At 34.3% G+C, this 13,862-nt stretch overlaps 3 protein-coding genes across 3 annotated transcripts in view; 1 reads left to right on the top strand and 2 right to left on the bottom strand.

Annotated features, from left to right (window-relative positions):
- Positions 1–2,054, bottom strand: part of LOC128988963 (protein wings apart-like) — a 28,413-nt gene extending 26,359 nt beyond the window's left edge. The window contains exon 1 of the mRNA XM_054410770.1: positions 1,917–2,054. The gene's annotated coding sequence lies outside the window, so the exon portion shown is untranslated. The remainder of the gene's footprint in view (positions 1–1,916) is intronic.
- LOC128988971 (farnesol dehydrogenase-like) overlaps positions 1–13,862 on the top strand; it is a 424,915-nt gene that overhangs the window by 216,479 nt on the left and 194,574 nt on the right. The gene's annotated exons all lie outside the window — the stretch shown is intronic.
- The window catches only part of LOC128988964 (NADP-dependent malic enzyme-like), an 89,705-nt gene continuing 83,608 nt past the window's right edge, over positions 7,766–13,862 (bottom strand). The window contains exon 14 of the mRNA XM_054410771.1: positions 7,766–8,260. Within this exon, the coding sequence (XP_054266746.1) occupies positions 8,130–8,260 (131 nt within the window). The 3' untranslated portion in view covers positions 7,766–8,129. The remainder of the gene's footprint in view (positions 8,261–13,862) is intronic.

The raw sequence follows: 13,862 nt of genomic DNA, 5'->3' as shown, positions 1-13,862 counted from the left end.
TACACGTTGGCAATAAAACCTTTACCGATAATTTACCAGTAGCAGAGTATATGGTCAAGAAAATGAGACCCGTGCATGGAAGCAACCGCAACATAACAACTGGTTTACCAATGTTAAGCTGGTGGACGATCTACTTACTGACGCCTCCCTACAATTTTACTTGTTGGCACAGTACGATGAAAACAAAAAGGAGCTGACAAAAGATATGAAAAATGACAAAGCTAGACCCAGTGAACATGAATAATTAAGTTAACTTAACCGAATATCAAGTTTCTGATGAGGAAATAACTTAGTGTGACAAAAAAGTTAACTTGGTCAGTAGAATTAAGTATAGGAGTAAGTTTAGCCTAAGTTGTAAAACGTATAACTCACGGTAACTTAAGTTAGGCCTAGGCCTACCTTTGTTAGGCCATAGCCTAAGTTAAGTTATTTCAGTGAATATTTCTGAGCGCAGAAAAATCTCGCTTCTTGTGGTATAGGTCTAGCCTATAAGTTAACCCTCCGAGGGTCACGCGTCAAAAAATAGACGCACAACACACTTTGTGTAGGGTCACGCGTCTAGTTTAAGACGCACAAACATCGTTTACGGCGAAGGCTCTATGACTGACTGAATCGGATTGAACTGGATCGAGTTAGGTATCGTTCTTTTCATTAGATTCTAAGCTTTCTAAAGGTCTGTCTCTAAGCGCTGTTTGTTCTCTGAGCCGATCGTAATTGTTAGCAGACAGCTGACGTGCATATTAGTAAACAGGTTACTTAACCTCGGACCGATGACTGATGTGTTTTATTATGTTTATCATTGTTTTAGTGTTAAAAATCAAAAGTAGTGATATACGTGGTGCATTATAAGAAGATTTAAGTGGTTTTGAAGTGCTGGTTGATGATCCTGAAGAAGTAGGTAGTGATATTGATGTAAATTATCAGCCAGATTCCTAGCTATGGTTAGGCTATGCATTCTTAGCTAAACGCTATGTACTGAAATCCGTTTTTCGCTCATAACTTATTTATTTGATAACTTACCTCGCTATATGATTATATATTTGTAATCCTCATTAAATTTAGAACAAAGTGGCTATTTTCAAATATTGATAGGCCTATAATTTATACAATTTCATTAAGCGCGAACTTATTTTTTTTTTGAAAATTTTCGAAATTATATTTTTTTTTACCTAAAATTTTTTTTTTTAAATGTTCCTTATGTTTTATATATAATATTGAAGCCCATGATTTTCCAAACAAAATGGTATATAGAACATTAGAATTAACATTGTTTTAAGCTTCTCAGATCCGTTTTAATAAAACCTTGCAAAGGGGCCAAAAATAGGTGGACATTAAGGCCTAAACTATGGACCTTTGGAGGGTTAAATTAATATAACTTAGGTTCCCATGGTAACCTTATTATGCATGATTTCCTATCACTGCCTAACTGGAACTTGTGTCTGAGTTTAGTTAGGAATAATTTAATTACAGTATACTCATAACTCATAACTCATTTATTGAACCAAAATAACAGATACAAAATTTGCATTGGTCATGTCAAATAATAGAACTAAAATTAAAATAAACAATAGACAATGTTGCTTCAATAAAACAATATCAATTACTTCTTACAACAACAAAAAACCAACTAACTAAAAACCAACTAACTAAACCCATCAGCGACAGTACCTAATTTAGGCTAATATGGTGCTTGCATTTTATTTGAGTTATTGATCTCGTTTTTAGATAGGCCTGGATTGTACCGTATAGTAAAAATAACCAACCTAGGCCTACCTTACACAATATTATAAGTTACGTTTTCAAATGTACAAACTTAGGCCTATTTGGGGAAAACGGCTGGATTCAGGACATGATTAAAGTAGATTTGGTAGGAACAGCTTTAATATGACAAGGTTAAGATCGAATGAAATACTTACCTTAAAAACTAACGTGATAAAAAAATATTACATTCAAAAACCTTTTCATGCACTTTAATATAAACAATCACAAGAAGACACAAATACGCAAGAAAATAATAGACAGAACAATATTGGTCGCCATCATGAATATAAAACTTCAACTTCTTCTCTCCACTCCACTCCAGCTCTGAACCACGGCCACCTAGGCAGCCGTGTCTGACCTCTCCACTGTCCTGCTTCTTCGTTTTGTAAAATAAATACTGTACCAAAATGCTATTGGATTAATATTTGAGAACTAAAAACTTTCTGTGAGGTCTCATAGTGCATAATCCTACAGTGCCTAGTCGTGAATTTGTCTTATGGTGCCTAATTTGAATTTTGTCCTATAGTGCATAACTGTTTATTAACAACTATTAATTAACAGCTGTGCCTAAGGAATATGTCGGCCTTAGTCACTAACAAGACTACAAGATTGCGCCACTCGGCCACTCATCCTACACTCATCTCCATTCATACTTGGCTTAAAATACCTACTTTGTTTGTATGGTCGCCATTTGATTGAAAAGCATGAAAAAAGTATAAGAATTAGGCACTATAACGTACGTTTGGTGGTACGTTTCACCATTGACTACTGGAGTAGATTTCCCATCCTTATGTAAAAGCTGAAGCCAATTTTATTGTTAGTTCTGACCGGTTTTCTGTATAGATGTCGTGTTTTGTTAACAATTTGTTTCTTGTTATTTCAGTACAGTAATTTAAAACCTCGCTTAACCAAATAAAACTAACTATAAGCATAAACAATAACACGTCTACTAGCAAAATAACCAATCAGTTATAGACACAAATATAATGAGAAACTAACCGTAAAATAATATAAACAAACTGTAAACAAAACACGGCATCTACAGAAAACCGGACAGAACTAACAATAAAATTGGCTTCAGCCATAGATAAAACCATAGACAAATAGATACCGGTACTCCCTTAGTAGATTTCCCATCCTTATGGAACAGCTGAAGACAATTTTATTGTTAGTTCTGTACAGTTTATGTAGAGGTCGTGTTTTGTTTACAATTTGTTTCCCGTTATTACAGCCATTTAAAACATCGTTTAACCAAATAATACGATCTAATCATAAACAATAACCTGTCCCCTAGTTATATAACCAAACAGTAAAGCACAAATCAAGAAATTAACCCTAAAATAATAGAAACAAAGTTTCGTCGACACTAGCGCCCATGTGTTACGTACATGAACTAGACACGAAAACGTGCTTCAAAATTTACAATGGGATGAGAAGTCTACTTGTGTTGGTTGGTTAGTCTATGCTTCAGCCATGGCCACCTTTAACTGCAGGCCGCGGCCTGGTAGAATTGGCAACGTTGCAAGTGATTACCTAATCTGATTACCTTATTCTTAGCCTGAGACCAGTAACTCACTGGATAAGCTACGTCCAAAATAATTTATATATACATATTTACAAAAAAGTGGTGTTGTCTAGCAGATGTCCCATAAGATAACATGACAGAAAAGTGACACCTGCTCATCAATTCGCGTATTATTCGTTTAAATTCAAATTTATGAGCATAAATGTATTAAAATATTGAAAATAAAACCTATAGAATTGAAAATCAAAACAATAAATTGAAAATCTATTTTTGTATAATTAAAGTGGAGTCAATATTTTCATAGACCAGTAAAGCTTACATATTATTCAAGAATACACAAAAACCATTAGCTGCTTCTAAACAAAACAGCTGTTAAAACCCTACTTGCGACGTTGCCACTTCGAAGGCTGTTTTATGAGGATGGGAAATCTAATGCTATTGGATACAGAAGTAAACATCCCATCTATATGGAACAGCTGTCACCAATCTTTTAGCGAATTTCCCTATAGGGAAGTAGCTATTACCGTAGGTCTCATGGTAAGACCTAAGCCCGGGACCTATTTACTTTTTCATTTTGATGTCCCCAGAGGCCAAAAACACCATTCGTTCAAATTTTTATATATCTATATATATATATATATATATATATTTTAATTTAGGTGTTCACGTAATAGGGCTGCTGATATATTAAATATTTAAGTAAATAAGTACAACTGAGCACCCTGAATATTATATTTTATAAAAAGAAGTGACATGTTTCAGACATTAGTCCATTTTAAATTAGGCGCATAATAACGCTTCAATATACTAAATTATTTGTTTTTTTAAGCTCTACAAAATGGTTTAAAAAGAAATTGTGAAATTTTGTGTTTTTAGGGTTAAAAATGGGAAAAACCTATTTTTACCCCATAAAACCCTAAATTAAATTAAATTTGAACAAATGGTGTTTTTGGCCTCTGGGGACATCAAAATACAAAATTTTCCAATTTATCTCTAAACCATTTTAAAGAGTTTAAAAAACAAATAACTTAGTATATCAAAGTGTTTTTGTACGGTTATAATTTATACCCCCGCCGCAGCAAACCTGCCGACTAAGCGAATTTCCATTTGTCTGAATTGATTTTCAGTTAAATATATTTTAATAACATTAGGTTTAACGAGTACCTAGGTTTGCTGCTAAAAAGAAACTAATAAAATGTGTTTTTGAGTAAAATATTGATAGCTTAGTACAAAATAAATAAATTTGCCAAGTTTGTTCAAAATATATTTATAAACAAGCAAACTACAACATTTGACAATATTCTCCATAAGAATAACATGGGAATTTTAAATTTACAATTTTGTTTAATTTCCTCCGTTACTAATATTCGAACAAAAATACTTTTATATACTAAATTATTTGTTTTTTTAAGCTCTTTAAAAAGGTCTAACGAGAAATTGGGAAATTTTGTGTTTTGAGGGTCAAAAGTGAGAAAAACCAATTTTTACCCCATAAAACCCCCCGTAAAGCCCCGTTCCCATGGTCCGATCGTGCTGGTTCGTGAACTCATTCAAGTTTATCCCGCTTTACACCTTTAAACCAAATTTCATCAAAATCGGACAAAAATTACTCAAGTTCGCCTCAAGTTGGCTATTTATTTTTTTAGCACTACGGGATTGCACTATGAAACATTTGGCTTTCTTACAGCGCATAGTTCGAATTTTGTCCTATTAACCTTGATTTTAAAGGGCCAATACAAGGAATAATACAATACTGACGTTGTTGATGAGTTTTCAAGATATCCGTTTCCTATTCCTTGCTCGGACACATCCGCATCTTCTTTCATCAAAACCCTTACATCCATCAATCTTCACCTTCACCATCTTTGGTATGCCTGCTTTTGTCCACTCCGACCAAGGATCTGCTTTCATGTTAAAAGCACTGAGTGATTTCTTACACTCAAAAGGAATCGCCACAAAGCCGATCTTAACCATAACCCTCGAGGTAATTCTTAAGCCGAGCGAATGGAACGATTTGGAAGACCGTATCTCTTGTTCGTTCTAGGAAAAAATGGACTGAAGACAGAACAGTATGGGAGTATGTTTTGTCAGAAGCTTTGCATTGTATACGCTCGTTACTATTTTATTTAGTGATGTGTCAAAACAAAACCAAATCTCATAACCATCAAAAACTTTGGAAAAGTTTCGGTTTCGAGATTCGATAGGCGAGTTTCGAGATTCAAAAGTTTTGAAATTGAAAATTTTGGCAATTTTATTTTTGAAACTTTTGTCATTTTTTGTGTCATTATAAAGCTGGTAGGTAGCAATGGAGCAAACACATCATCTCCATAACAATAATGAAACAAGTAAATTGTATTCTGAAGAACTGCAAAAAGCATCTTAGTCGCCACTCGTACTCGCAGGCTTGAAAAACACTTCCAGTCACACATATGGCGAGTTGTAGCGGCTACTTCCAGTTTGGTTGTATAGGAAATTACTGTGCTGAGGAAAATGTCATCTGTGGTATTAAAGAGAGACGTATGTTGCGTATTTTTGCGTAGGTGATCAAGAAAGAAGAATAAACGCAAGTGGGTTCGGGGGTGAATAGTGAGGCGAGAGGGTTCTTCATCAATACCAATGAAAGAATTAGCAAATGAAAGCCCCCAATCATATTTTAAAATAATGAGGATAACCGTTCCAAAATTTGATGAGTTGTTGGATATGATATATCCAGTGATATAGAAAAAAGATACATTTGGGAGGATACAATTTCATGCAGAAAAAAAACTAAAAATAGCTTAAAGATACATGGCAAGTGGGGGCAGTGTCGATTTCAAGGTCGGCTACTAGCGGTGAATTTTCATTCGCCGGCAAGTGCTAGTCGCTGCTACCACAGAAGCAGAAAACGTACTACTATAACCCACTAACCCAGAATGCCAACCGCGTGGTAAAAAGCGTTAAGTACTTTGAGAGAGCTTTGCCTGTCGATTCGTAGGCAGCGCCACTAGCGCTGACTTAATAATCAATATTGTAGTCCATATTTGTAGGATTACAACGGCGTTTTAACCGATGTTCTATCTTTTACCGTTTTCGAAATATCAGCGTTTTAACGCATAGCGCAACCCGCCATGTTTGCCCCCTCCCCCTCACCTTATCGACCACTTTTGGAATAGGTGACATACGTAATTAATTTTTATCACCACAGTCCATATTACAATAATCAGCAATAATATTGCGTACTACTTTCATGCATGCTCAAACCCCCTCAGCTCCTGGGGCCCATTTCATAATAAAGTACAAACTAATATTATTAGTAAATCAGCTGATCGCCCAATGCAAATCTAATGGAAATTACAAGTTACAAGTTGTAACTTGTAACTTGTAGTTTATTATGGAATGGGCCCCTGGACTAATATCAATTTGGTTTTTATCTTTCTTTTCGTAACAATACCTGTCTCAAGCATTATTGGAACATTGACAATTTTGCCTCTGAACTGTTTAAATGTACATTGTTTCAATATCATATGTTTTACTTTTTATATTAAGCTGTGTTCATGTTTATGTTTGTGTGATCAAAAATAAAAGTGTGAATTCCTTTCTTTAATATAATTTGTTTCTCATTAATTTAAAAGTTTATTCTTATAAGTACCTAATCAAGAGAAAGAATGCCTTGGACAAGTACGTATCAATAAGCATATCATTGGCAATGACAAATTAAAGGTTTCAAAATTGCATGTGTATTGAGAACTTTTGATTATTTTTACACTTAATTCCATCCCAAGGAATGGATTGAGTGTTCCTACTGTATATATTCCAAAATTATTTTTAGTCTAAGCCTAGGTTTAGACTACTTTCTTTTTGCAAAAAGCTTGAAGGAAAGTTATACTATTTATTTATTTTTGTTTACGGTTATACTGACCTTTGTGCTTGAAGATGATTTTGGGATTTTAATTAAGAGCTAGAAAAATACTGCTTCAGTTTGTGTTTAACACAGGGACTCAAATGAAAAATGTATTTAAATCTAATTATTACATTATAAAGGACGTTAGTTCTGGTAAGTTAGATAATAGAACACCATAGAATAGATAGATAATAGAACATCAGATAGGTAATTGGTTCCTTAGTCTATGGCTATATCCAAACACCTCTTGGTTATTTAAACCTCCTAAAATATGCGAAACAATTTGCAGATTGTATCACTGAAAAAACTGTGTTTATATGTGCCATAAATATGTACACAAATATGTTTCCTAAACAAATAAAACAATAAAAATTAGATTTGTTTAAATAATTCATAGTCTGCACTCCAGTCTATTAGCCTTTAAAGAGTCAATGGTATCCTTTTATATACAAAATAAATAGTTTTATGAACTGTCAACAAATTCAAGCAAATCTTCCTGCATCTTTAAACCAATAGGCAATAGCTGAAGATACTCCTGTCTATTCCACACACATTTGTAATAAAAAACTTCACATTATAAAAGGAAAATAAAAATGTGATTCCTTCAAAAAATATATTTATTTACATAAAAAATATCTGTACACCAATAAATTACCAAATAAGCTAAATGATGTGCAAAGTGTTTGTGCTGCAAATCAAGGAATATGAAAAGAATGGTTGAAAACAGTGTACAGAGGCTTTCCTGTAACTGCACAGAACCAGTGGAGGGATAAGATCAAATGAATGCGCAGCAATGAATGCTTGTCTTGAGTGAGTTGTGCAAAGAAAGAGGAATGAGAAGTTAATAACCCAATGAAATTATGCGATAATGCGATGGAAAAGAACGATAGGAAAATGTATGAAGTCGCTGTGTTTAGAGACAATTCTGCGAAGAAGAAGAAAGCTTGAAGGGTAAAAATATATTTATTTGTGGAAGGCTTTTGGCCAATCAAATGTAGCGTTGAGTACTGTGTCATCGTCATAGTTGTAGTTATAAAGGTTGTCTCGAACAAACTTCTCCTTGTTTTCAGGTTGTGGATAATAAGATGCCATACCTGCCAAAAACAAAATAATTTTAGTTATTTAATTTCATTCTCATTATTACAGATAATATTTTAGAGACTTAAATTTGAACCTTAAATGTAAAGAAATCATGTAAGGGTGCCTATTTTAAGGTGAAGTGTGTTGAACAGCTGTTATTGGAGCCTTAATTGTTAGTGACAATGACAATATTCAGCTAGCCATAGAATCAGCTGTTATCGATAGCCCAATGATCAAGACAGCTGGGTCCAGTTGTTCTTGTTTAATGAGCTTTTATTAAATAAATATATTTTTTTTAATAAATGGTCCTGCTGACTTGAGGTGTGTGGAGTATATAGTATGCAGTAGAGTATGGAGTATAATAGGGGTGTGGGCCAGACTTAGTTGACTTCACTGCATACCCGGCAGTAGCCATCCTGATACGTGACAAATATTGAGAAAGAAATAAAAACAACCACAGATTTTATAGTATAAGAAACCAATGACTAGAAAACCGTGTTTAAACATTCCTCACAAGGAAAGGCGGTGGCCTCCTCCAGGTATGCAGTAATGTCATAACTCAGTCAGTCCCACTTTTGCTGCACTGGATTGTCTTAACTAATGAAAAAAGCTCATTAACAAAGCCATATGGTGCTCAATTGCACATTCACTGGTGCAGTCCAGGTCTTTGGGAGATAGACATGCTATCAACAGGACAGTACTCAAAATATAATCTTTATTGTTGTGCTCATGCGCCAACTGTCCTTGCGACTTTTGAGAAGGGAGGTATTTGACTTATTTCTGTTCCTTGATTATTCTTTTTATTAAGATTGATTAAATTTTACAAACACCTTTTTTTACATTGATATAGTCGATTGGAGTACTAAAAAGCAGAGTAAACAATGGAAAATCAAGAAATGTGGCGATGGTCCTAGTAATGCAAGAACTAAATGTGGCTTGGCTTAAGGTCACTTTACACTGCACAAAAATGAAAAGTGGAATGGAGAACACAAGGTATTTCACTCTATTCTACACTCATATTTAGTGTAAAATAACCAGCATTGGGTTTTCGTCTCAATAGAGCTGGGTCTAGTTATTTCCTGTAATCAGAGGCTTCACAGAACCATAGATTTTTTTTTTTTGGGGGGGGGCCACATGCCAGTACTGAGCCAGGCTGAGGAGGTTGGAATACTTTCATTACAATTGGTATCAAAAGCTTGTGAGTAAAGTGATTTTTACTGTTGGTTGGCTAACAATATTTACAATTTTTTATGTTGAGGAGCAAGTGCCCCCCTCTACCTCCCACCTCCCCACCCCCACCATGGTGTGACACATATGCCTGTAATATTTCATGCATTTTCCGTATGAAGAAACAGTCTACTCTAGGTGTATCTCACTAAATTCAACATTCATTCTTATTTGGGTTCAAATATAGGCTACTCTGTAGCATCTCTCATCTTATAATTGTTAGGTAGGCCTAGTGAGTACCATTGTAAAGATTATTTAAATCTGCTGGTGCATCATGCCATTCTTTAACTGCAGTAATTCAAGCTACAGAGTTGATTAACAATCTTCCGTATAATTAATTCACTATGCACTTCCATTGTTTAATGAATGTCTTACTCTTGACTTTAGAGTTTTTATGAGGTTGCCTTATGAAGGTTATGAAGTAAGTATCAAGTAAGTAAGTAAGTAAGTTGCAAAACCGAGCCTTAAAGGTTTTTTTTTCAATTTGAGGAAGTTTGATCATATATCCACCTATCACAATCAGGCTAAACAATGTTTTCTACAAACTGTTATGATTTTTCCCAAGGACCTGTCTTACAATTTGAACCCTTATTTGAAAAGGAAACTTATGCAACAAACATTAGTTAGAAAGGCTTCATGAAATGTCTCTGTCATGTTTTACGTTTATAAGGCCAAATTAAAGCTAATAGTTTCATTCACCACATGTTGTACTGATTGTAATTATTGTTTGTGGCTTGAGTTGTCTTGATAACCAGTTATTACTGAAGACCGCTTTCAATAAAAGCATTATTTATCCATACAATACAGTTAAGTTTTATTTGGCAACAGCTACCAGGATAAGATTATGTCAAAATTAACTGTAAGATATGAGAACAAAAAGCAGTTTTTTATTTGTATTTTAAGTGTGCCTATCTACATTCTCTTGAGCTGAGGATACTTCTCATACCAAAATAATATTTAAGTTTTTATATGCACAGGGTGGAACGAATTTAGTGTTTAACATTTGTATGTGTTAAACTAAGTGTTACTGATAAAATGGCACCAATTTAAGTTTCCATACTCTCACAGGTAGGCAGTAACAGAAAAAATACGATTTTTTTCAAAATATTTGTATTTGCTTAGATAAAATGACCAAAAGTGCAATAAAAACTGCTTTTATTTCAATGTCATTGTCATTTTCAAAAACCTCACTAAATCGAAAATAGTTCAAAGTCATTGAGATCCAACATCTGTATAAGCACTTTACTCTCCAATGGAAGTTTGAATTTGTGATTTTTGAGAAATCATCATAAACTTTCACACAGTAATTTATATACTACTATGGACAATAGAGAGTGTCAAATAGTACTAAAATCTCCCTCAATCAATAATCTTTAAAATAATGTATAAAATTTACTGCTTCTTTGATTTTTCGATCTTAAATCTAAGAGTTTCTCATGAAAACTTGGAACGGCTAAAGCTGCATTTTATTAAAAATAATTCATTTCTAAAGGGAACTTTCCATATAACTAATGTTAAAAATACCTCAGCTGTACTTATTTGTATGTTATCCTTTGAATTTATTACCTTATTAAAATCAGGTGAGATTATTAGTTTGTGTTTGTATTGTTTGTATTTGTTTGTATTTTGTTTATTTCAGCTTTACTTAACCAATCAACAGTAAAGCCCGTGGGTAACGGCATATAAAAGAATTAAATATAGACTGTCAGGGATAATGCGGTTATCATGGTTACCATAGGTTCTGGCGCACACCGCTTGGAGCGCCGTGTAGTTACATAGCGTCATTGACTATTGTGTACGCCGTATCTACATGGCCCTCCCAGCTGTGTGCGCCAGAACATCTGGTAACCGCAGCACAGCTGACGGTCTATATTTAATTCTTTTTGTCTATGGTAACAGCTAGTTTATGATAACAGCTAATTTGAACTAATGAATACAAACCTGTATTCATTGTTTGAACCAAGCGGCAACATAAAGCGGTGGGAACTATCAAAGTGGGATTCTTTAATTGTTTACAGTTATTCTTATGTTTTTGATTTATAAATAATTTGTGATATTTTGCGAATATTTGGTAATTTACTCTTTTCTATTGTTTAGGTGCAGTGGTAGAACATTATTATGGCTATAGTAGATGTGTTATAGTATACCGTAAATTAAAAGAACCGAAGTTTCTCAAACCGAGTCATCCCCCATTGCAAACGCAAAGCACGAGTATAACTGCACTGCAGTAAGCATTTTATGCTTATTCGCCAGCCCCGCATGAAGGACGGGTATTTTGCCTCTCTGCTGCTGAAAGAGGGGGGGGGCTCTGTTGGCCTTACATAATAAAAATATGACTTTTAGACAATTTTTTTAGAAGGGTGACTTACAATTGAGGTCATCAAACCATATTTAATACATATTTTATCAAAATATGTACCTATTAAATATGTTTTCTCGTGTTAATCAGCATAAGAAGTGACAAAATTTGGTGCATTATACAGAGTGTCTCACGAAGTGAACCTTTTTATTATGAGATAACTTAACTTCTATCTATGAGTTAACTACTTTTGGGGACTCCCCTTATTTTTAATGATGTTTTTTGGGAAGTTTTCGAATTTTTTAAATATGGCTAACAACTTTGTTATTTATTATGAAACATCCTGTATGTTATGATTGTTTTAGAATTTAAATGCGATTTAAAAACGTTTTTATTCTTAAAATTGTATTCTAAAACTACTTCTTTAGGAGTTACAGCGTGTTACACCTAAGAAAAAATTGCTTGTGGTGTACTTTCTGCAAAGAATATAAAGTCATAAAATCGCATCTACATTCTTATAAAATATCGAGTGTTTCAATATTTAAGTTAGATATAATTTTTTAATCAATAGAATCAATATTTTAACCTATTTTATGATTTTATTAGAATGTAGATGCAATTTTAAGACATATTTCTTTGCATCTCTCTAAACTTACTCATTTATAAGCTACAAGGTGCAGAATGTACACCACAAGCCTGTTTTTTCTTAAATGTAACAATGCTTTAACTCCTAAACGAGTAGATTTAGAGAAAAAAATGTCAGAAATAAACATTTTTTTTACTTATTCCCATTCTAAAACAGTCATAAAATATGGGTGTTCCTAAAAAATAACAAAGTTTTCAGCTATACAGTAGAGTCCCGCAAACTCGGCCTAATGTGGACTGTAAGGATGCCGAGTTTGTGAAAAGCCGGGTTATCGGGAACTAGGGTTAAAAATAAGAACAGTACAACTTGTAAGCTTTTTACCGCCTTTTTTATTTATATTTATATTACAAGCCAGTATAAAGTCATCAGGTATAGTACAACGAGTCCTTGGTACAAGTTGTGAATGATTTACTTGAGCTGGCTTAAGTCCATTTTTAACTTGGACTAAAAAAATCACTGCTTTTCTGAGCCAGGTGATGGCCGAGTTATCCAGACTGCCGGGTTATCGAGTGCCGAGTTTGCGAGACTCTACTGTATTGGAAAATGGTGGACATGTTTTTAAAATTCTAAACCATTCCAAAAACATCTTAAAAAAGAAAGGGGAGTCCCCCATAAGAAGTTAACTCTAAGGCTCTTATTACAGGAGGTAGCCTGGGGAGGATGTCAGCAACCATAGCTGGCAACGCATTGGCTACCAAACCTAGTAGCCAGTTCAGTAGTCAGAATATTTCCGGTTTTATAGCCAGTAGCGACCTGAGTGGTGACGGGGCTCGGTTTAGCCAGCAGGTCACCAAAGTGTGGCTACGTCGTTGGCTACCCTAAGAATCATGTCCCATGACAATCTGAGCAGCCAGTTTTGTCGCTGGCTACGTTAGCTATTGGTTCACTTTAAGTGAGACACTCTGTATAATAAATTTTCACTCTACCCCTAGTTGTTATTGAGATGTAAAAAAGTATGCCTACTTTATGTTGTTGTTGTTGAAATTGTTGTTGAAATAAATATAAGTTGCCATTTTTGGTGATTTTAATCTGTAGAGTTATGTAGAGTTATCTGTAGATTTCTGGTTACAGTACTTATGTGATGTGTACACTGTACACCTTTGTTGCACTATCTGTATTGTTTCAAAAAAACAAATTGCGGAGAGTGCTATCTAGACCATTTCTAGGGACTAGGTGTGCTATGTTGCTATGAACTTGAAATTTGGCGCACTTCTTGGTGTTGGCCTTTTGGCCCCCCCCCCTAAATTTATAATTACCTCCCATTTTGTCATGGGGAATAAGTTCAAAAGTGGCTTACTATACTTTGGTATACTAATCTAAACGGTTTGGAAACGTGCTATCAACTTAAAATTTTCCAAGGATGTAGTAAGTAATTTAATGAAGCACTACCCACCCAAGTGGTAAGCCAAAGGTGAGTCTATGTAGGTATATATTGCTCCAATAT

Source organism: Macrosteles quadrilineatus, unplaced genomic scaffold (assembly GCF_028750875.1).
Source record: "Macrosteles quadrilineatus isolate MER2022 unplaced genomic scaffold, UCM_ALF_1.0 Scaffold_3__2_contigs__length_128488019, whole genome shotgun sequence".
Taxonomy (NCBI): domain Eukaryota; kingdom Metazoa; phylum Arthropoda; class Insecta; order Hemiptera; family Cicadellidae; genus Macrosteles; species Macrosteles quadrilineatus.
Note: the sequence above shows the minus strand (reverse complement) of the source record. Positions and strands in the feature narration are given on the sequence as shown.